This window comes from Muscardinus avellanarius (genome assembly GCF_963383645.1).
Source record: "Muscardinus avellanarius genome assembly, chromosome: 10".
Taxonomy (NCBI): Eukaryota; Metazoa; Chordata; class Mammalia; order Rodentia; family Gliridae; genus Muscardinus; species Muscardinus avellanarius.
Genome location: NC_137796.1, coordinates 89148962 through 89172981, shown reverse-complemented (window position 1 = coordinate 89172981; position 24020 = coordinate 89148962). Strand labels below are relative to the sequence as shown.

Here is a 24020-nt window from a genome sequence, read left to right as displayed (position 1 = left end):
GTCTACCTCCAAACTATACTCCCAGCTCCCTTTTTTATTTTTATTTTGAAACAGAGTCTCACTAATTTGCTGAAAGTCTTGATATATTCCTGAGACTCCTCAAATCTGGGGTCCTGTCGGGTGTGGCACATACTTGTAATCCCAGCATTTGGGAGGATAAACTGGAGGATCTAGTGAGGTTCTCAGCAACTTTCTGAGACCCTGTTTCCAAATAAAATATAAAATAGGTCTGGGAGAGCTGGGCATGGTGGCGCATGCTTGTAATCCCAGCTTTCGGGAGGCTGAGACCTGGAGGATCGCGGTTCACAGACAGCCTCAGCTACTTAGTGAGGCCCTCTGCAACTCAGTGAGACCCGGTTTCAAAATAAAGAATAAAAAAATAGGGCAGGGGGTGTAGTTCGGAGGTTGAATGCCCCTGGGTTCCATCCCCAGACCCGCAAAAAAAAAAAAAAAAAAAAAAGGTCTGGGAGTATAGCCTGGAGGTAGAAAACCCCTGGGTTTCACTCCCAGTACAACCCCAAAAAAAACAAAACAAAACAAAAAACAGGTTCATAGACAGCCTCCACAACTTAGACCCTGTTTCAAAATTAAGAATACCAAATAGGATGGGGGTGTAGCTCAAGACGAATGTCCCTGGGTTTCATCCCCAGAACCGCATTAAAAAAAAAAAATTTCAGCAGAACTTTTTTTGGGGGAAGGTATTGGGAATTCAACCCAGGGTATGGTCTACCTATGAGCTACACCTACAGCATTTTTTTTTTTTTTTTCTTGGTGGTGGTACTGGGATGGAATCTTTGTACCTCTGGGCTATTTTATATTTTATTTGAAAACAGGGTCTCTTAAACCAGCGAGCCTGGCTTCAAACCTGTGCAATCCTGTCTCTGCCTCCCAAGTGCGGGGATTACAAGAGTGAGCCACCACGTCTGGCCTCTTTTTTATATTTTTTATTTTTTGTGGTACTGGAGATGTGTTCCAAGGGCATTCTACCTTCTAGGTACAGCCCCAGCTCTATTTTATTTTTTATCTTGAAACAGATTTCTCTAAAATTGTTCAGGGACTTACCAAGTGCTGAGGCTGGCAGCAAACCTGTGATCCTCCTGTCTCAGCCTCCGAAGTACCGTACTGGGATTACAAGCATGGGCATTTGACCTCCGAGCTATACCCCCTGCCCAATTTTTTTTATTCTTTATTTTGAAACAGGGTCTCACTAAGTTGCAGAGGGCCTCACTAAGTAGCTGAGGCTGTCCGCAAACCGTGATCCTCAGGTCTCAGACTCCTGAATGCTGGGATTACAAGTGTGTGCCACCATGCCTGGCTGCCCAGCTCTTATTTATTTTAAATCTTTTTTTTTTTTTTTTTTTTTTCTGGTCTGGGAATGGAACCCAGGGGCATTTGACCTCCAAGCTACACCCCCTGCCCAATTTTTTATTCTTTATTTGGAAACAGATTCTCACTAAGTTGCGGAGGGCCTCACTAAGTAACTGAGGGTGGCCAAGAACCGAAATCCTCTGGTCTCAGCCTCCCAAATGTTAGGATTACAAGCTTGTGCCCCCATGCCCGGCTTTTTAATTTTATTTTGAAACAAGGTCTTGCTAAATTGCTGAGGCTGTCCTCAAACATGAGATTCTCCTGTCTCAACCTCCTAATTACTGGGATTATAGCCATGTACCCCCAAGTCTGGCTCATTTCTCCAATTTCTTTTTCTTTTTTTCTTTTTTTTTTTTTTTTTTGCATGTCTGGGGGTGGAACCCAAGGGCATTAACCTCCAAGCTACACCCCCTGCCCTATTTTTTAGTCTTTATTTTGAAACTGAGTCTCACTGAGTTGCAGAGGGCCTCACTAAGTAGCGGAGGCTGTGTGCAAACTGTGATCCTCTGGTGTCAGCCTCCCGGAATGCTGGGATTACAAGCATGCGCCACCACGCCCGGCTCCCTTTGCCCTATATTTTATTCTTTAGTTGGAAACCATCTCACTGACTTGCAAAGGACTTCACAAAGTAGTAGCTGAGGCTATTCCCAAACCTCCTGTCTCAGTCTCCCAAATGCTGGGATTACAAGCATGGGTCACCAAGCATGTCTTTCCCAGCCCAATTTTATTTATTTATTTATTTATTTACTTATTTATTCTTGGTGGTGGTACTGGGAGTGGAACCCAGAGGCTTTCTACCTCCAGGCTATACTCCCAGACCCATTTTATATTTTATTTGGAAACAGGGTCTCACTAAGTTGCTGAGAGCCTCACTCAGTAGCTGAGGCTGGCTTCGAACCTGCGTGATCCTCCTGTCTCAGCCTCCCAAGAGCGGGGATTATAAGCGTGCGTCACCACACCAGTCTGCTGAGAACCTTGCTAAGTCATCCAGGCTGGCGTTGAACCTTTGATCTTCCTGTTTCAGTTTCTCCAGTACCAGGAATTACGGAATTACAAACCTGCTTCACCACACCCAGCTATGATTCTTGTCTGTAGATTGATATAAAGCCAAAGTACTCTGTGCAGTTAAATAAATTAATTTCTCTCCCTTTATCTAATTTTAATTCTAAAGTGACTTAGTAACTTAGCGAGACCCTGTTTCCAAAAAAATATTAAAAAATGGGTCTGGGAGTATAGCCCTGAGATAGAAAGCCTCTGGGTTTCACCCCCAGTACCACCAAAAATTAAAAAAATAAAATAAATCGTGCGCCACCACGCCCGTTTCCTAAGTTGTACTTTTTTTTTTTTTGGAAACAGGGTCTCACTAAGTTGCTGAGAGCCTCACTAAGTAGCTGAGGCTGGCTTCGAAACTGTGCCATCCTCCTGTCTCAGCCTCCCAAGCACGGGGATTACAAGCATGCGCCACCACGCCCGGCTCCAAACTGGCATTTCTAAGGTAGCTGTTGAAAAATTAATCGTTCTGTTCTTCTTTCACTGGACCATGACCTCCACAAGGGTATGGTGATTTTTCATTTTTGTTACCGTAAAACACAAGTATTTATTGAAAAAGTAGAAGACAGGCTGAACTGTGAAGTCAATCCTGGCGGAATTTCACAGCTTGATGGGTTTACAGCAGGGATTGATAAACTCCAAGGTTTGGGAGCATGAATAATCCTCATGCTACTCTGGGGATTGGAAGAAATCCAAGGAGTCAGCGACCACTGGACAAGGAGGCCCCTCTGGAAAAACAGTTCCAATCGTTGTGGGTTTTAAATGACCTAGCCCCAACCAGGCATGCGATTGATCTAAGTTGCAAATAAAAACAAACGAATTTAGATAAGGTTCCTGGAAAGAAAGTGCCTGAGGCAGCCATGCCCAAATCTAGGACCTTGAAGGCACAGCAGGAGCGCCTCGCGGGCCCAGAGGTCACGCGCTTCCGGGTAAAGCTAACTTCCGGCTTCCATTCCAGGCCTCTAACTCCTTGTCAACAGGCTCCGCCCTCTGCAGCACTGTCCACACACTGGCTGTATCTAAAGCTCCTCCTACGGCCGTGGCCTTAGATAACTTCAAGCTCCAACGCCCGCGGAATTTCTGCCTTCCTATTGGATTACTAATTCCCAATCAGAAGGGTTTCTGGACCTACGTCTTCAGGAGGCGCTGGCCATTGGCTGCAAGATGGGGGCGGAGCCATAGGTCGTCTCCGGCACCGCCGGGGGTAAAGTAAAGGACTAAAGGCGAACCTCTAGGAAGAACGGTTTGGAGGGGACCCTAACCAGTCCGCCCGCCCCCACGGGTGAGCCTGCGCGAGACCTCGCGCCCCCTCCCAGTGTTCGCCGAGTGCGCTTGCGCGGCAACAGCCACCTGTCCTTGTGCCTCTTCCCCTTCTTCCTGGCCACCTTCTCCCTTCCCCTCCCCCGCCCCTCCCTGCCCTGCCACCCCTCCCATCCCCTAGGCCCTTCTGCGGGGTCTCCCCAGACCTGATCCTTACCCTACCCCGCCCCCATCCCCTAGGACCCTGGCGCCCCAGCCGCAGGGGCTGCGCCTCCGCGAGCCGCGATGTGCATCGTCTCAGAGCCTGTGGGCTTCCCTTCCCTCAGTGCCCTCCGTTTCCTCCGCACAGGCCCCCACCTCCCTCAGAATGACTCTGGACGTGGGGCCGGAGGATGACCTCCCGGACTGGGCCGCCGCCAAGGAGTTTTATCAAAAGTACGATCCTAAGGACGTCATTGGCAGGTGAGGTCACAGCCAGGAAAACGGAGGTGAACAGAGGTCTGGTTCTAGCCAGAATAACAGGTTACTTCGGAGTACTGGATAGATGGAAAAGGATAGTGGCAATTGGAGAACGTCTGAGATTAATATTCTGGGTTCACTCCCTTTGTTTCATTAATTCATTTAATTACGTATTTTTTAAAAAACATGGTTGAAGCACCTACATGTGCCAGATACAAATCCAAACCCAGGGAGAGTAGAAAAGATGCTTATAGGCTGGGCGTGGTGGCGCACGCTTGTGATCTTTGGGATTTGGGGGACTTGAAGTGTGAATAGGAGTTCAATATGCAGAGAAAAAAGAAGACCTCACCTGTTAGAGGCAGTGTCATCAGATACATTTATTCATCAAAAGTTTTTTTTTTTTTTTTTTTTTTTTTTGTGTGTGTGTGTGTGTGTGTGTGTGTGTGTGTGTGTGTTTTGGTGGTACTGGGGGTGGAACCCAGAGGCTTTCTACCTCCGGGCTATACTCCCAGACCTTTTTTATATTTTATTTGGAAACAGGGTCTCACTCACTAAGTAGCTGAGTCTGGCTTCGAACCTGCGCGATCCTCCTGTCTCAGCCTCCCAAGCACGGGGATTACAAGCATGTGCCACCACTTCATAAAAAATTTTTAAGCACATGCTATGTACTGGGTATGTTGTGTTAGACACTGTGGATACCCACAGAGGAGTAGCAGAAACCCATAAGATTTCTGTCCTTCTGGAGTTTACAGTCTAATAATAGAGATAGATAATAAATACAAAACAAAATGAAAGCCGGGCGTGGTGACACACACTTGTCATCCCAGCATTCCAGAGGCTGAGACTGGAGGATCGTTGTTCCCAGCCAGCCTCAGCTACTTAGTGAGGCCCTCTGCAACTCTGCGAGAGCCGGTTTCAAAATAAAGAATAAAAAATAGGGCAGGGGGTGTGTCTCGGAGGTCGAATGCCCCTGCGTTCCATGCCCAGACCCGCAAAAAAAATAAAACTAAAGGTCAGTGTAAGTGCTAGAGAGAATAGAAACAGGACAATGAATTTAGTTTATGTGCTGCCTGAGCGAGCACCAGGCAATTAGTGAAGGCCACTGCAGGTGGGAGCCTGGGAGTCTCTGAGGAGATGTGTGTGTGTAGGTGAAGAACCACTGAACTGTGTTTTTGTTCCCAAGAAAATGAGTTTTGAACTGAGACCTGCAAGGTGAGAGTGAGTAGGTCATGAGCTGAGCTGGGTCTTTTCTACAGAGGGAAGAGTAAGTGCAAGGCACTGTCAAGTGGTCATATGTGCCTGGGACTCGAGGGAAAGCTTGGCGGCAGCTGTAACTCGGTAGGCCTCAGCATGTAGATAGTGGATGGAGGAACCAGTATGGATAATGAAGTGCAAAGGCCCTGCTGCATGTCACCAATTAGTGCCAGTTACAGAAAGAAGAGTCAGCAAAGTCACTGAGGGGATGCCATCAGTGAACTAGAGAGAAGAAAACGAAACCGGATATGGTGGCACATAACTATTAATCCCAGTACTCGGGAGCCTCTGCAACTTGTGAGGCCCTCTGCAACTTAGTGAGACCCTGTTTCAAAATAAAGAATAAAAAAGCCGGGCGTGGTGGCACACTCTTGTAATCCCCACGCTTGGGAGGCAGAGATAGGAGGATCGCACCAGTTTGAAGCCAGCTGCGCTGGTTTATGAGACCCTGTTTCCAAATAAAAAAATATATAAAATAGGTCTGGGAGTGTAACCCAGAAGCAGAATGGTTTCCAGGAACCCCAGTACCACCAAAAAAATATAAATAAAATTTAAAAAATAGAGTGGGTGTGGTGCTACTGGGATTATAAATCTGTGTCACCACGCCCTGCACATAATCTCAAATTCTGAGAAAGGATCACAAGTTTGTGGCCATCCCCTACTACTTAGTGAGGTCCTTCACAACTTAGTGAGACCCTGTTTCAAAGGCTGGGTGGGTAATTTGGAGGTAGAATGCCCCTGGGTTCTATCCCCAGTTCTGTAATAATAATAATAATAATAATAATAATAATAATAATAATAATAATAACAAATTAATTAATTAATGGGTTAGGGATGTAGTTCAGAGGCAAAATGCCTCTGGTTCATCCCCAGTACTACAAAAAAAATTGGGGGGGGGCAGGAGGCAATATCCCTCTGATCTTCAAAACTGATCTTTTCTTTGGGAAGCTGAGACAGGAGGATCCGGGTTCGTGGCTAGCCTTAGCTACTTAGTGAGAACCTTTGCAACTCAGTGAGATCCTGTTTTTAAATAAAGATTTGCTGGGCGTGGTGGCTCACGTTTGTAATCCCAGTATTCAGGAGGCTGAGACCGGAGGATCGCGGTTCGCGGATAGCCTCAGCTACTTAGTGAGGCCCTCTGCAACTCAGTGAGACCCTGTTTCAAAATAAAGAATTAAAAAAAAAAAATAGGGCAGGGGGTGTAGCTTGGAGGTCGAATGCTCCTGGGTTCCATCTCCAAACCTGCAAAAAATAAATAAACAAATGACAGGACTATAGGAAGAGATGATACTGTCCAGTGAAGTCCTTGGATGACCAGTGAATAAACTAGACTTTAATTTTTATCTTGTAGGTAATAGGGAGGTAGCAAGGAAAGAACAATTTTAAGTTCATCCCACAATTAACCATAAAATTGAAAGTAAGTGTCAGTAAAAAAGGAGGACAGCTGCCTGTAATCCCAAAACTTGGGAGCCTAAAACAGGAGGATCCCAGGTTCTAGGCCCACCTAAGCAACTTAGCAAGACTCTGTTTCCAAATGAAGAAATAAAAAGGGATGAGGGTATAGCTTGGAAATAGAATGCCCCAGGTTAAATCCCCAGTATCCCCCCCAAAAAAGAGGACAGTTACTGTCAGGGTCCTGCTGAAGTAAAAGGCAACACTTAGAACCTGAGAGAGAAATTAATCTGTTACATTTTGGGTTGTTTTTTTTTTTTGTGTGTGTGTGTGTGTGTGAGATACTGAGGGTGGAACCCAGGGGCTTTTCTACCTCCGGACTATACTCCCAGACCTATTTTTATACTTTATTTGGAAACAGGGTCTCACGAAGTTGCTGAGAGCCTCACTAAGTAGCTAAGGCTGGCTTTGAACCTGTGTGATCCCCCTGTTTCAGCCTCCCAAGCGCTGGGATTACAAGAGTGCACCACCATGCTTGGCTCTAATCTGTTAAGTTTTTAAACAGCAACTGACATAATTGAGTCTACATTTTAGGATGCTAATTCTAGAAGTAATGTGGTAGACGTTTATAGGGTGCTAGCTGGGCATGATGGGGTACTCCTGTAATCCCAGTACTTGGGAGGCTGAGACAGGAGGATCATAGGTTCAAAGCCAGCCTCAGCAATATATCGAGACTCTCAGCAACTTAGTGAGACCCTGTCTCAAAACAAAAAATAAATAGCACTAGGGTTGTAGCTCAGAAGTAGTAGCCCCTGGGTTCCAGCAACCCAGGTGTAGGGGCTGAGATTGGCAGCTGTGAGAAGAGTGCTGGGCTGCTGTGGTGTTCCAGGTGAGGAGGAAGAGAGCCCAAGCCAAGGCTGTGGCAGTGAGGGTCGAGCACTAGGCCACAGCTTGGAGAGCTATGTAGCGTTAACTGAATTGGTTGGCTATGGATTGCAAAGGGGAAGGAAAAGCCAAGAATGGCACCAAGGTTTCCAGTTTGGGATTCTGGATTTTATTTTATTTTTTTGGTGGAACTGGGGGTGGAAGCTTTCTACTTCCGGGCTATACTCCCAGACCCATTTTATATTTTATTTGGAAATAGGGTCTCATTAAGTTGCTGAGGCTGGCTTCGAACCTGCATGATCCTCCTGTCTCAGCCTCCCAAGTGTGGGGATTACAAGTGTGCACCACCACGCCCGGCTCCAGTTTGGGATTCTGATTGGATGACACCACCATTAACTGAGATCAGTAATAAAGAAACAGGAGCGGGAAGATGAGGCCTACATTGGTCATGATGTAAGAGAAATGTCTGTAGTACAAACGGGAAAAGATTTTCCAGGCAGAGATGTTGGCCTAATGCAGTACAAGCGTCTGGGCATGGAGATTGAAGTGTGGAGGTTACTGGGGTAACGCAGTTACTGAGTGCCTGAGGGAGAGTGCACAGAGCCTGAGAGTAGGGCCAATGATGGGACCCTGGGCAAGTGTGACATACATACATGCACATATTCATCATTCATTTTCAAGGGTATTCTGTCTCCCAACTTTTTTTGTTGTACTGGGGATGGAACCCAGGGGCATTCTACCTCTGAGCTATACCCCCAGCCCTAAATTGTATTCTTTATTTTGAAAATAACATCTCACTGAGTTGTACAGGGCCTCACTAAGTAGCTGAGGCTGTCCGTGAACTCGGATCCTCCTGTCTCAGCCTCCCATATGTTGGGATTACAAGCGTGCACCACCATGCCCAGCTTTATTCTTTCTTTCTTTCTTTCTTTCTTTCTTTCTTTCTTTCTTTCTTTCTTCCTTTCTCTCTTTCTTCCTTTCTTTCTTTACTTCTTTATTTCTTTATTTTTTGTGGTACTGGGGGTAGAACCCAGGGTCTTTCTACCTCCAGGTTATACTTCCAGCCCTATTTTATATTTTATTTGGAAACAGGGTCCCACTAAATTGCTGAGAGTCTCACTAAGTAGCTGAGGCTGGCTTCGAACCTGTGCGATCCTCCTGTCTCAGCCTCCCAAGCACTGGGATTACAAGTGTGCACCACCACGCCCAGCTTTATTCTTTTATTTTGAAACAAGGTCTCACTGGGTAGCTGAGGCTGGCCACAAACCTGGGATCCTCCTGTCTCAGTCTCCCAAGTCCTGAGATTGGGTTACAAGGGTGGGATTTATTTGGTACTGGGGACTGAACCAAGGGGTGTTCTACCTCCAAGTTAGACCCCCACCCCTATTTGATTTTATATTTGGAAAACAGAGTCTTGCTAAATTGCTAAGGCTACATTCAACCTTGTGATCCTTCTGTCTTAGTATCCCAAATATTGGGATTACAGGCAGGCATGCATCACACCTGGATTTTTTTTTTTTTTTTTGAAACATGTTCTCACTAAGTTACAAAGGGCCTCACTAAGTAGCTGAGGGTGGCTGAGAACCTGTGATCCTCCTGTCTCAGCCTCCCAAGTACTGGGATTATATGCATATGCCACTGTGCCCAGCAAACCTCATGTTTTATCTATTTATTTATTTATTCATTTATTTATTGTTTGTGCGGTTGAGGTCTTTGGCTTTCAGGTTCTCAAAGAAGTTCATTACAGATGAGTAATAATTAGGGGCTGGAGATGTAGCTCAGTGACAGAACACTTCCCTAGCATGTCTGAATCCCAGCACTGCAAAATTTATTTATTTATTTAATTTTTAGTGGTACTGGGGGTGGAACCCAGAGGCTTTCTACTTCCGGGCTATACTCCCAGACCCATTTTTTTATTTTATTTGGAAACAGGGTCTCACTAAGTTGCTGAGATCCACACTAAGTAGCTGAGGCTGGCTTTGAACCTGCGCGATCCTCCTGTCTCAGCCTCCCAAGCGTGGGGATTACAAGCGTGCGCCACCACGCCCGGCTTAGCACTGCAAATTTAAAAAAAAAAAAAAAGATGAGTAATATATTAGACCAAGGCCCTCAGCCTCCAAAGCCCTTAGTGATTAGGCAGGAAATCAAAACTGAAGTGGCAAGCTGGGCATGGTAGCGCACACCTGTAATCCCTGTACTTGGGAGGCTGAGACAGGAGGATGGAAGGTTTTCAGCCAGCCTCAGCTAATTAGTGAGGCCCTCTGCAAGTTAGTGAGACCTTGTTTCAAAATAAAGACTAAAATTGGCTTGGGCGTATTGCTCAGAGGTAGAATGCCCTTGGGTTCAACCCCCAATACCACAAAATAACAAAAACAACAAAACTGAAGTAGCCAAGAATAAGACAGTAGGAAGTGAAAAGTATAACTGGAGGGTTTTTCTCTCACTTCTGGTGTGTCCAAGCTGGGTGTGATGGTGAACACCTATAATTATAGTACTTTGGAGGCTAAGACAGGATGATCAAAGGTTTGAGGTCAGTCTTAGCAAGTAGGAAGACTCTCAGCAAACTGGCGAAACCCTGCTTCAAAACAAAAACAGAAGCCAGACGTGGTGGTGCACGCTTGTAATCTCAGCATTTGGGATGCAGGATGAGTATTGTGGTTCACAGGACAGCCTCAGCTATTTAGTGAGGCCCTCTGCAACTTAGTGAGACCCTATTTCAAAAAAAGAATAAAAAAATAGGGCTGGGAATGTAGCTCGAAGGTAGAATGCCTCTGGGTTTCATTCCCAGGACTGCAAAAAAAGAAAAAGTAAAATAAAAGAATAAAAAATATGGTTGGGCAGGTAGCTCAGAGGTAGAATGCCCCTGTGTTCAATCCTCAGTACCCCAAAAGAAAAGAAAAGAAAAAAGAAAAAAGGCTATACAGCTCTGGTTCAGTCCCAGCACCAAAAAAATGTATGGCCAAAACATCTATAGGCTCAGTTTGAGAATCAATAATTTCATCTCTTTATTTAACCACAGATATGGGATAACAGATTTCCAAACAAGGGAAGTTATGTGAATGAGACCAAGGAGGCCCAAGAGAACATGCTAATAAGGTCATATGAAGGGTAACAAAGAAACCAGCATTAGAAATATGGATTGAAGCCGGGAATAGTGGGGCATACTTGTAATCCCAGCATTTGGGAGGCTGAGACAGGAGGATCATAGGTTTGCAGCCAGCAACTTAGGTCCTCAGGAACTCAGTGAGAGCCTGTTTCAAAATAAATAAGAGCTGGGCGTGGTGGCACGTGCTTGTAATCCCAGCATTTGCGAGGCTTAGAGGATGATCATGGTTTACAGACAGCCTCAGCTACTTAGTGAGGCCCTTTGCAACTCAGTGAGACCCTGTTTTCAATGAAGGAATAAAAAATAGGGCTGGGGGTGTAGCTCGTAGGTAGAATGCCTCTGGGTTCCATCCCCAGTCCTGCAAAATAAATAAATAAATAAATAAATAAATAAATAATTTGCATGGTAGTACATACTTGTAATCCCAGTACTTAGGAGGCTGAGACAGGAGGATCAAGGTTTGTGGCCAGCCTCAGCTACTTAGTGAGGCTCTCTATAACTTAGAACCTGCTTCATAATGAAGAATAAAAAAAAAAAAAAATAGGGCAGGGGATATAGCTCAGAGGTTAAATGCCCCTGGATTCCATCCCCAGACCTTCCAAAAAAAAAAAAAAAAAAAAAAAAGAACAAAGCAGGGCATGGTGGTGTAAGCTTGTAATCCCAGTATTCAGGAGGCTGAGACAGGATTATGGTTCACTGACAGCCTCAGATACTTAGGCCCTCTGCAACTCAGTGAGACTCTGTTTCAAAATAAAGAGAAAAAAAAAGAAAATAGGGCAGGGGGTGTAGCTCAGAGGTAGAATGCCCCTGGGTTCCACCCTCAGTACCACAGATAAATAAATAAATATTTAAAAAATAAGAATAAGCCAGGCGTGGTGGTGCACACTTGTAATCCCCGCGCTTGGGAGGCTGAGACAGGAGGATCGCATGGGTTCGAAGCCAGCCTCGGCTACTTTGTGAGGCTTTCGGCAACTTAGCGAGACCCTGTTTCCAAATAAAATATACTAAAAAAAGGTCTGGGAGTATAGTCCGGAGGTAGAAAGCCTCTGGGTTCCTCCCCTAGTACCACACACACACACACACACACACACACACACACACACACACAAAAAGAATAAAAAATAGGGCTGGGGCTGGGGTTATAGCTTGGAGGTGGAATGCCCCTGATTTCAATCTCTAGCATCACAAGAAAAGAAATAAAAATTTTTTTTAAAAGGATAGTAGTTCAGAGACAGAACACCCCTGGATTCAATCCTCAATCATTATTTCCCTCTCTCTCTCTCTCTCTCTCTCTCTCTCTCGCTCGCTCGCTCTCTCTCTTTCTCTCTCACACACCAAAAAAAAAAAAAAAAGAAAAGAAAGAAAAATAAAAAAATAAATAGGGTCTCACACTAAGTTGCAAAGGGCCTCTCTAAGTTGCTGAGGCTGGTCACAAACCTGTGGTCCTTTTGTCTAGCCTCCCAAGTACTAGAATTATAAGGGTATATCACCATGCCTGGCTGTGAGACCTTATTTCAAAATAATGGAATAAAATAGAGCTGGGGTTGTAGCTCAAAGGTAGAAAAAATGCTGTCTCATTAATGCCATGCAGGTAGGTGTGTGTGTGTGTGTGTGTGTGTGTGTGTGTGTGTGTGTGTGTTAATGGAGACTGAACTCAGGGGCATTCTATCTCTGAGCTACAGCCTAGCCCTTTTATTCTTTATTTTGAAACAGGGTCTCACTAAGTTATGGAGGGCCTCACCAAGTTGCTGAGGCTCTCTGCACACCTTTGGATTCTCCTGCCTGGAATTATAGGCATTCACCACCGCACCTGGCTTATTCATGCCCTTTAATATTCTTTCAAGATAGAGTTGGCTACATTTTAGAGTTGCATAGGCTAAAGCCCAAAGATTTTATGTCATTTAATCACTTAGAGATTAATTGGTTGTGAATTTGGAATTTAAACTAACATCTAATTCTCAACTTTGGTCCTCTAGCCTATAGCTCCATTTTGTTTTGTTTTGTTTTTTTGCAGTACTGGGGATGGAACTCAGGGACATTGTACCTCTGAGCTACACCCCCAGCCCTATTTTTGTGTGTGTGTGTGTGTGTGTGTGTGTGTGTGTGTGTGGTACTGGGGGTGGAACCAGGGGCCTCCGGGCTATACTCCCAGACCTATTTTTTTTATATTTATTTGGAAACAATAATACTTAGTGAGGCTGAGAGCCTCACTAAGTAGCTGAGTCTGGCTTCGAACCTGTGTGATCCTTCTGTCTCAGCCTCCCAAGCGCAGGGATTACAAGTGTGTGCCACCACACCCGGCTGTATTCTTTATTTTTGAAACAGGGTCTCAAATGAGTTGCAAAGAGCCTCACTAAGTAGCCGAGGCTGTCTGCAAACCTTGATCCTCCTGTCTCAGCCTCCTGAATGCTGGGATTACAAGTGTGTACCACCACGCCCAGCTAGCTCTATATTTTTTGGTGCCTCCAACACTTGAAGTGTTGTAGGGTAACTTTGGGATTTAGATAGGATCATCAGGGAAGTATGAATGAAATAAAATATGGAGGGGGGCAGATTATTTTTTCCCACTTCCTGCAAGGGACAATTTCTGGGACTCTGTGGAAAGGACTTGTCTAGGCTTACCCACAGACGAAATAGTGAAGTTAAATTCAACCCAGGTTCCCGGCTGCCTCCCTATGAGCTCTGTGCTAGACCTTGCCAGGTTTCTGAGGCCACCATGAAGCTACTGTAGGCCAGGATGTGTTTCTTCGGTGGTTGTCCTGCTGTCCAGATGGGTCTTTAGAATCTGGCACAGTGGGCATGAGGATGCTGGTACTCTGATCTGTGGGGAAATGAGAGTACAGGAGGCGCTGACTTGTGCTGTTGTCTGGCCTTGGCAGAGGAGTAAGCTCTGTGGTCCGCCGATGTGTTCATCGAGCCACTGGTGATGAGTTCGCAGTGAAGATCATGGAGGTAACAGCTGAGCGGCTGAGTCCTGAGCAGCTGGAGGAGGTGCGGGAAGCCACACGTCGAGAAACGCAAATCCTTCGCCAGGTCGCCGGCCACCCCCACATCAGTGAGGCTGCATTCCCTGTTCCTGTTAGCTGGCGATCCCACTGCCTCTTGGCTCTGCCCACAGCCCACTGGCCCCAACATTGCCTCCAGGCTCTGTTGAGAGTGGCCCCACTGCCAGCTCAGTTCTCCCTCCCCAGTGATAGCCACTGCTGCCTCAGGGTGGAGAGGCCCCTTTAATGTGCATCTGCTCCTTTCCATCTCTGTCTCTGCTTTTCTGCCTCTTTCCCCAGTCACTCTCATCGATTCCTACGAGTCTTCTAGCTTCATGTTCCTGGTGTTTGACCTGTGAGTATCTCCCTGTCCCACATGAGAAGCTTCCTCCCTGCCTCCATTGTGGCCCCAGCCTTGTAGCTCAGTGAGCTGGAGACCACGTTGTTCATACCGGCCCTGGTCTTTTAGCCAGGACTGTCTTTATCACTGTAGTCTGCCTGCTGCCCGTGGCTCCGACCCTCTCCCTGTGTGTGATTGAGGCAGGTGGTGGTGACCAGATACAGAGGGTTCTCATGCCCCAAGGGTCCCTGTCCCGGTCTCCCATGATTATAAATTGAGCAGGGGAAAAAGTGCTTTTTTTTTTTCTTTGCAGTACTGGGGATTGAACCCAGGGATGTTCTACCTCCGAGGCACACCCTCAGCCCTATTTTTATTCCTTTTTTGAAACAGAGTCTCACTAAGTAGCTGAGGCTGGCTATGAACCTGTGATCCTCCTGTCTTAGCCTCCCATGTACTGGGATTACAAGCCTGTACCACTATGTTTAGCTGGAAAAGTGCTTTTTTTTTTTTTTTTTTTTTTTTTGGCAAGTCTGGGCTGGAACCCAGGGGCATTTGACCTCTAAGCTACACTCCCAGCCCTATTTTTTTTTTTTTTTTTTTTTTTTTTTTTTGGTGGTGGTACTGGGGGTAGAACCCAGAGGCTTTCTACTTCTGGGCTATAATCCCAGACCTATTTTATACTTTATTTGGACACAGGGTCTCACTAAGTTGCTGAGAGCCTCACTAAGTAGCTGAGGCTGGCCTCGAACCTGTGCGATCCTCCTGTCTCAGCCTCCCAAGTGCTGGGATTACAAGCGTGCACCACCACGCCCGGCTCAGCCCTATTTTTTTATTCTTTATTTTGAAACAGGGTCGCACTGAGTTACAATGGACCTCACTAAGCAGCTGAGGCTGTCCGTGATCCTCCTGTCTCTGCCTCCCGAATGCTGGGATTACAAGTGTGCGCCACCACCTGGGCTGGAAAAATGCTTTTCTAAGAAAGAGTATTCCCCAGTCAACTGCCTGCTCATGAAACAGACGCTCACTCACTCTCGTTGGTTCACATGCTGCAGTGCTGCCCATCTCTGCCATCCAGTCTTCATTTATTTATTTATTTTTGTGTGTGTATGTGGTACTGGAGAATGAACCCAGGACTGTTCTACCTCTGAGCTACAACCTCAGCCCTATTTTTTGTTTTGTTTTGTTTTTTGTGGTATTGGGGATGGAACCCAGGGGCTTTCTACCTCTGGGCTACACCCTCAGACCTATTTTATATTTTATTTGGAAACAGGGTCTCACTAAGTAGCTGAGGCTGGCTTCAAACTGGGATACTCCTCTCTCAGCCTCCCAAGTACTGGGGTTGCAAGCGTGCGCCACCATTCCTGGCTTTTGTTTTGTTTTGAGACAGGATCTCACTAGGCTGCTGAGGGCCTTGAATCTGCAATCCTCCTGTCTCAGCCTCCCAAATACTGGGATTATAAGTGTGTGCCACTGCACCTTGCCATTGGTTATTTTTTTGGCTACTTTGAATCTGAGTATCAGATACTATATGATAAAATGCAAACCAGTTGTAATTCAAAAGAGAATGATTTGCTGGGCCTGGTGGCGCACGCTTGTAATCCCCGTGCTTGGGAGGCGGAGACAGGAGGATCGCACAGGTTTGAAGCCAGTCTCCCTGGCGTAAGAGACCCTGTTTCCAAATAAAAATATAAAAATAGGTCTGGGTGTAGCCCAGAAGTAGAAGGGCTTCCAGGAACCCCAGTGCCACCAAAAAAAAAAAAAAAGAAGAAGAAGAAGAAGAAGAAGAACAGTGTGGTGGCGCACACTTGTAATCCCAGCATTCGGGAGTCTGAGACCGGAGGGTCACAGTTCAAGAACAGCCTCAGCTACTTAGGCCCTCTGTAACTTAGTGAGACTTAGTGAGACCCTGTTTCAAAAAATAAAGAATAAATATAGGGCAGGGGCTATAGCTCAGAGGTTGAATGCCCCTGGATTCCATCCCCAGACCCATTTTTTAAGCCTTCGGTGTAGTCAGAAATGTCTTTTGGCGAGCTAGGAGTGTTGCAGGCTTGTGATCCCAGCATTTGAGAGGCTGAGACAGGAGGATCTCAGTTCACTGACAGCCTCAGCTACTTGGTGAGACTCTGCAACTCAGTGAGACCCTGTTTCAAAATAAATAAAACGTAGGACTGGGGGTATCACTCAGAGGTAGAATGCCCCTGGCTTCCATCCCATGTACCACAAAAAGAAAAGGAAAGGAAAGGAAGGAAGAAAGAAAGAAAGAACGGACGGACTGTCTGCTGGAGTCTGGAAGAAGAGTCTGAGTAAGCAGAGAATGTCCATGACACCAGTCTGTAATTTTGCAGGACAATGACACTCTTTTTGTATGTGTGTGTGTGTGCTAGGGATTGAACCTAGAGGAACTCTCTCTGAGCTACATCTCAGACCTTTTTTTATTTTTTGTTTTCAAGGAGGACCTCACTAGGTTGCTGAGAGTCTTAAGTTGCTGAGGCTGATATTGAACCTATAGTCCTCTGTCTAAGCTCCCAAGTACTGGGATTACAGGCTTGCCTTAGCATACCTAGCTTTTTTCCACTTTTAACTAAAATTTTGATGCATATTCTAAATAGGATCACTTTATGAGATCTTTCCCACATATAGTTATTTAGTTATTCGCAGATAACAAGGACTGCCTCCTTGGAAGTCACTTTTTTTTTTTGCTGTACTGGGGATAGAACCCAGGGGCATTCTACCTCTGAGCTACACCCCAGCCCTATTTTTTATTCTTTATTTTGAAACAGGGTCTTACTGAGTTGCAAAGGGCCCCACTTAAGTAGCTGAGGCTGGCCTTGAACTGTGATCCTCCTGTCTCAGCTTCCCAAATGCCAGGATTACAAGTGTGTGCCACCACACAGCTAACCTACTTACTTATTCTTGATCAAACAAAAGAGTTTCATTGTGGCAGGGTTACAGACAATTTCAGTCAGTCACTCACAGGTCACACTGCTTCTGGGGTGCAGTTTACTCTTGGAATGCTCTCTCAAGATTCTTGGCCAGTCTGCAGAGGAATCTCATTACTGGCCTATTTCATGGTTTTTTTTTTTTTTTTTTTTTTTTGGTGGTGGTGGTACTGGGGTTCCTGGAAACCTTTCTACCTCCAGGGTACACTCACAGACCTATTTTATATTTTTATTTGGAAACAGGGTCTCTTAAGCACCGAGGCTGGCTTCGAACCTGTGTGATCCTCCTGTCTCCGCCTCCCAAGCACGGGGATTACAAGTGTGCGCCATCACGCCTGGCTTTTTTGTGTGTGGTATACGGAATGGAACTCAAGGGCATTGTACCTCCTAGCTACACCCCAGCCATATTTTTTTAGTCTTTTTATTTTTTAATTTTATTTATTTATTTTTGTGGGTCTGGGGATGGAAACCAGAGGCACTCAACCTTCGAGCTATACCCCCTGTCCAATTTTCTTTCTTCCTTTCTTTCTTCCTTTCTTTCTTTCTTTCTTTCTTTCTTTCTTTCTTTCTTTCTTTCTGTATTTATTTATTTATTTATTTATTTATTTATTTATTTATTTATTTATTATGTTGTTCTGGGGTTCCTGGAAATCCTTCTACATCCAGGCTACACTCCCAGACCTATTTTATATTTTTTATTTGGAAACAGGGTCTCTTAAGCCAGCGAGATCCTCCTATCTCCGCCTCCCAAGTGTGGGATTACAAGCGTGTGCCACCATACCTGGCTTTTTATTCTTTATTTTTGAAACAGGGTCTCACTGAGTTGTGGACGGCCTCACTAAGTAGCTGAGGCTGTCCGCGAACCGCGATCCTCTAGTCCCAGCCTCCCAAAATGCTGGGATTACAAGTGTGCGCCACCACGCCTGGCTTAGTCTTTTTATTTTTTTGAAACAGGGTCTCACTAAGTTGTGAAGGGCCTTACTAAGTAGCTGAGGCTGTCCGCAAACCGCGATCCTCCTATCTCAGCTTCTTGAATGCTGGATTACATGTATGTGCCACCACGCCTGGCTTTCATAATTTTTTTTTTTTTTTTTTTTTTTTTTTTTTTTTTGCGGGTCTAGGGATGGAACCCAGGGGCATTCGACCTCTGAGCCACATCCCCTGCCCTTTTTTTTATTCTTTGTTTTGAAACCGGGTCTCACTGAGTTGCAGAGGGCCTCACTAAATAGCTGAGGCTGTCCTTGAACCACGATCCTCCGGTCTCATCCTCCCGAATGCTGGGATTACAAGCATGTGCCACCACGCCCAGCTTTTCATAATTTTTTTATGTGAGCATTGGCTCATTTTCTCGGCCCCCAGGATGGGGTACATCTGCCTCCTATGCCCCTCTTACTCTCTAGGATGCAGAAGGGAGAGCTGTTTGACTATCTCACAGAGAAGGTGGCCCTTTCAGAAAAGGAAACCAGGTAATGGCACAGTCTACAGCCCTTGAGGTGCACAGGGAGTGGGCGGGAAAGAGAACACTGTGCCTCCCCCAGGTCCATCATGAGGTCTCTGCTGGAAGCAGTGAGCTTTCTCCATGGCAACAACATTGTGCACCGAGACCTGAAGCCAGAGAATATTCTCCTAGATGACAATATGCAGATCCGACTCTCAGATTTTGGGTTCTCCTGCCACTTGGAACCTGGCGAGAAGCTTCGAGGTGAGGAAACCTGTCGCCTAAGGCTTGGGAGGGAAGGCCAATCAACCTGAGATTGAATGGCTGGGTCTCGGTACCAATTCTTAGGTTCCAAGGAGTTGGAAGTAGTGAGTATTTACCAAGAACCCTCTGAATGCAAAGCCTTTTTAGTAACTCGGTGGACTTTTTGACTTGGGAAAATGGAGACAAGTGAGCAGACAGGCACACAGCTGGCAAAGGACCATGCCAAGGAAGCCAGGAGGAAGGAATTCAGCCTGAGAGATTCACAGAGAACCGGCCTCTGGAGTTGGGCCTTCTCCCATGAAGAAAGACAGAATAGGGGCTAGTGGGGCTTAACAGCTTGTTGGGTCAGGATCCGTGTGCTACAAAGAAGCCTGATATACCTAGACAGCTTGTTTTTCTCACCTGGGGCTCTGGGACTTGGGCTTACTCAATTCTGTTTGTTGTGACAGGTATTTCTTTTTTTTCTTTCTTTTTTTCTTTTTTTGGTGGTGGTACTGGGGTTCCTGGAAACCCTTTTACCTCCGGGCTACTCTCCCAGACCTATTTTTTATATTTTTTAATTTGGAAACAGGGTCTCCTAAGCCAGCAAGGCTGGCTTCAAACCTGTGCAATCCTCCTGTCTCTGCCTCCCAAGCGCGGGGATTAGAAGCATGCACCACCACGCCCAGCCGTGACAAGTATTTCTAAACTAGGCATGGTGGTGCACGCTTGTAATCCTAGTATTTCCAGTATTTGGGTGGCTGAGACAGGAGAATCACAGGTTCAGTGCCAGCCTCAGCTACTTAGTGAGGCCCTCTGCAACTTAGTGAGACTCTGTTTCAAAATAAACAATAAAAACTAAGGCTAAGGGTGTAGTTCAGAGGTAGACTGCCCTGGGTTCCATCCCCAGTCCTGGGGAAAAAAAATACTTCTAACGTAAATGAGAAACTAAGTAAAGTTCAACCATGCGAATCCTTAGAGCTTTTAATATGCTACCATGTCAAGCCAGGTGTGGTAGTGCTTATAATCTCAGCATGAGGGAGGTTTAGATTAGAGGATCACAGGTTTGAGGCAAGCCTCAGTAACTTAGTGAGGCTTTCCGCAATTTAGTGAGACACTGTTCCAAATAAAAGAATAAAATAGAGCCGGGCGAGGTGGCGCACACTGGGAACACCAGCATTTGATAGACTGAGGCAGGAGGATCCGGGTTCGCAACCAGCCTCAGCTACTTAGGCCCTTTGCAACTCAGTGAGACCCTGTTTCAAAATAAGGAATAAAAAATAGAGCTGGGGGTGTGGCTCAGAAGTAGAATGCCCCTGGGTTCCATCCTCAGCACTGCCATAAAAGGGGGATCTGAGTGTGTAGTTTGGAGGTAGAATGCCCCTGGATTTAATCCCTAGTACCGCCAAAAAAATTAATAAAATATGCTACCATGTCTCCTTCAGTGGCTTTGCATTTGACATATTAATAGCTAACATGTTCTAGATGGGCACTTACCATGAGGCAGGTATTAAATATTTTTTTGGTGTGTGTGGTACTGGGGATTGAACCCCGGGACATTCTACCTCCAAGCTACCCCTACCTCCGGGCTATGCTCCCAGACCTATTTTATACTTTATTTGGAAACAGGATCTCACTAAGTTGCTGAGAGCCTCACTAAGTAGCTGAGGCTGGCTTCGAACCTACACAATCCTCCTCTCTCAGCCTTAGCTACTTAGCAAAGCCCTTTGCTACTCAGTGAGACCCTGTTTCAAAAATAAAAACACTAAAAACTAGGGCTGGGGGTGTAGCTCGGAGGTATAATCCCCCTGGGTTTCATCCCAAGTATCGCAGGGGAAAAGAGAGACTTATCCAAGGTCATTCTTTCAGGATTTATTTTATTTTATTTATTTTTTGTGGTACTGGGGGTGGAACCCAGAGGCTTTTTACCTCCAGCCTACACTCCCAGACCTATTTTATACTTTATTTGGAAACAGGATCTCACTAAGTTGCTGAGAGCCTCACTAAGGAGCTGAGGCTGGCTTCGAACCTGCACGATCCTCCTGTTTCAGCCTCCTAGGCATGGGGATTACAAGCGTGCGCCACCACACCTGGCTTTCCTTGGGATTTTATAAACCCTTTTTCTCTTTCTGGAATCATTTTTGTCCTGCCTACTCAGTCCTCTCCCTGGGCTTGAGTAGTTCTGATTTTACTTTAAGGCTCCAGGTCAGATCCTCCTTAATAACACACATCTTATTCTATTATTTCTTATTTGCTTTCTGGAAGACAGTGAGTTTGGTAAGGGCACATCTAGTTTATTCCTGTGTCTAAACAGGATGCTTAGTACATGCTAGACATTTAATAAATACTTGGTATAGGAATGAATTTCCCAAAAAAGTTGTTTTCAACTTAGGCCTATTGAAATCTCCTGGAAATGTGCCGTGGAACAGCCTGGTAGTTGTTGGAATGGAAGAATTGGTGCCTGACGTAGGAGAAGAAACTAAAAATATAGACATGGACTGATATGGGGAGCTCTGGGTTATAGGATGGAGACTTGCATGCCAGGGCATCCAGGAAGGGTTTCAAATAAGGGATTTACTCAGTATGTACTTTAAGAAATCCCAAATTACAAGCTGGGCGTGGTGGCATACGCTTGTAATCCCTGCGCTTGGGAGGCTGAGACTGGAGGGTCACACAGGTTCGAAGCCAGCCTCAGCTACTAAGTAAGGCTCTCAGCAACTTAGTGAGACCCTGTTTCCAAATAAAATAGAAAATAGGCCTGGAAGTATAGCCTGGAGGTAGAAAGCCCCTGGGTTCCACCCTCAGTACCACCCAAAAAAAAAAAAAAGAAAAGAAAAGAAATCCCAAATTACCCAGGTGTGGTAGCACACGCTTGTAATCCCCACTCTTGGGAGTCCAAGACAGGAGGATCGCACAGATTCAAAACCAGCCTCAGCTACTTAGTGAGGCTCTCAGCACCTTAGTGAGACCCTGTTTCCAAATAAATATAAAATAGGTCTGGGGACATAGCTTAGAGGTAGAATGTCCCTGGGTTATATCCCCAATACCACCAAAAAAAAAAAAAAAAAAGATGTATGACTAAAATGCACCAATAAAAAAAATTTTTTTTTAAATTTCAAATTCCAGCTGGATGTGGTGATGCGCACTTGTAATCCCATAACAGGATGATCACTGGTTTGTGGCTAGCCTCTGCTACTTAGTGAAGCTCTCTGCACCTTAGAGAAATGTTTTTAAATAATAAAAGAATATTTCAAGCGTGGTGGCGCACGCTTGTAATCCCAGCATTCGGGAGGTTGAGACAGGAGGATCGCGGTTCTTGAACAGCCTCAGCTACTTATTGAGGACCTTTGCAGCTCAGCGAGACCCTATTTCAAAATAAAGAATAAAAAATAGGGTTGGGGGTGTAGCTCGGAGGTAGAATGCTCCTGAGTTCCATCCCTGGTACCAAAAAAAAAAAAAAAGAATTAAAAATAGAGCCTGGGGTGTAGTTCGGAGGTAGAACGTCCTTGGTTCTATCAGTATTGCAAAAATAAATAAATAAATTAGGTTGTGGGTGTAGCTTGAATATAGAATGCCCTGGTTCCATCCCCAGTACTTCAAAAACAATAAATTAATATAAAAGAATAAGAAATAGGGCTGGGGGTGTAGCTCAGAGATAGAATACCACTGGGTTCCATCCCCAGTACCAGAAAAAAAGTCCTAAATTTCTGCTTGCTCCTCTTGGGTTGAAAGCAGTTCTGCTAACTAGAAGAAAGTTTATAAGGAGGAGTACGTTTGGACAGGAATACAGAAAAAAGTCTAATTTTATTTTCCATATGTATTACATAGAAATATGGTAACAAGTTATATGAGAAATGGGTAGTTTGGCTTGGCTAGAGGTTTGAGGGAGGCCAATTACATGGTTGGGTAAGACCTTGGAGTCAGTCCCCAGTCAGGTTTTCCTAAGGCCACCAGGAGCCTTGGTGGGTATTTGAGTTGCCCAGCAGGAACATGTTCTAGTTCTGAAGCTCAGCAGGAAGCAGGTAAGAGCAGAACCAGAATGCTGGCAGCTCTGGCAGTGTTGAGGAGGCTCTGGCAGAGATCTGGCATTAGGGGCATGGGGCAGGCTGGTGGCATCCCCTCAATTTCTGTCTTTTCTCCCTAGAGTTGTGTGGGACCCCAGGGTATCTAGCACCAGAGATCCTTAAGTGTTCCATGGATGAAACCCACCCTGGCTATGGCAAGGAGGTTGACCTGTGAGTTTTTGGCCTCCCCTCCCACCTTCTGTGTGTATAGTACTATTCTTCACATGTGCCTGTTACCGAGGCCTTCCTGACTTTGGTCTCTTCCTTAGCTGGGCTTGTGGGGTGATCCTGTTCACACTCCTGGCTGGCTCGCCACCATTCTGGCACCGGCGCCAGATCCTGATGTTACGCATGATCATGGAAGGCCAGTACCAGTTTAGTTCACCTGAGTGGGATGACCGTTCAAACACCGTCAAGGACTTGGTGAGCGGGGGCCATAAGAGGACAATGGGGAAGGCTCAAGATCTGCCCCTCATGCTCTGGGGTTTCCCCTAGATCTCAAGGCTGCTGCAGGTGGATCCTGAGGCACGCCTGACAGCTGAGCAGGCCCTGCAGCACCCCTTCTTTGAGCGCTGTGAAGGCAGCCAATCCTGGAACCTCACGCCCCGCCAGCGGTTCAGGGTAAGCTTGAGACTGTCAGGGTCTGCACCTGTTCCTTCCTGTGACCTTTCCCCTGTGCTGGATGCTCACAGGAGCTCACACTGCCCGCCCTTCCCAGGTGGCAGTGTGGACAGTGCTGGCAGCTGGACGAGTGGCCTTAAGCACCCACCGTGTACGGCCATTGACCAAGAGTGCACTGCTGAGGGATCCCTATGCGCTGCGGCCGGTGCGGCGCCTCATTGACAACTGTGCCTTCCGGCTCTACGGACACTGGGTGAAAAAGGGTGAGCAGCAGAACCGTGCAGCCCTCTTCCAGCACCGGCCCCCTGGGCCTTTTCCCCTCATGACTACCGAAAAAGAGAGGGACTCCACTGCTGTCACTGAGGATGAGGCTGCGCTGGTACTGGGCTAGGACCTGAGCCCTCGAAGTCTCAAGCAAGACTCTCCTCAAGGAGATTTTTATCATTCCAGCCCCTGTGGGCTCTGGCTTCAGGCCCCCTGCCAAGCAAGGTCCATCTCTGATCATGCTACTGTCATAGACACCAACCCTGCACACCTACCCAGGGGCCAGGGCTTGGAGATCAGTGCTGGGGTGGAAGGAACCATTCCAAATGCCACGCATGGCCTTGTCAGTGCTG

General features: G+C 46.1%; 1 protein-coding gene across 1 annotated transcript; it reads left to right on the top strand.

Moving 5' to 3' along the window:
- Nucleotides 1–4045: 4045 nt before the first annotated feature.
- On the top strand, nt 4046–23794 carry PHKG2 (phosphorylase kinase catalytic subunit gamma 2; the record flags this gene model as incomplete). The annotated part of the gene is made up of 9 exons (XM_080704298.1): nt 4046–4140; nt 13654–13829; nt 14059–14113; nt 18438–18503; nt 18576–18739; nt 22863–22953; nt 23052–23205; nt 23278–23403; nt 23501–23794. The coding sequence occupies 9 exons, from the start codon at nt 4046–4048 to the stop codon at nt 23792–23794; spliced, it is 1221 nt and encodes a 406-aa protein (XP_080560424.1).
- Between the last annotated feature and the right edge of the window lie 226 nt (nt 23795–24020).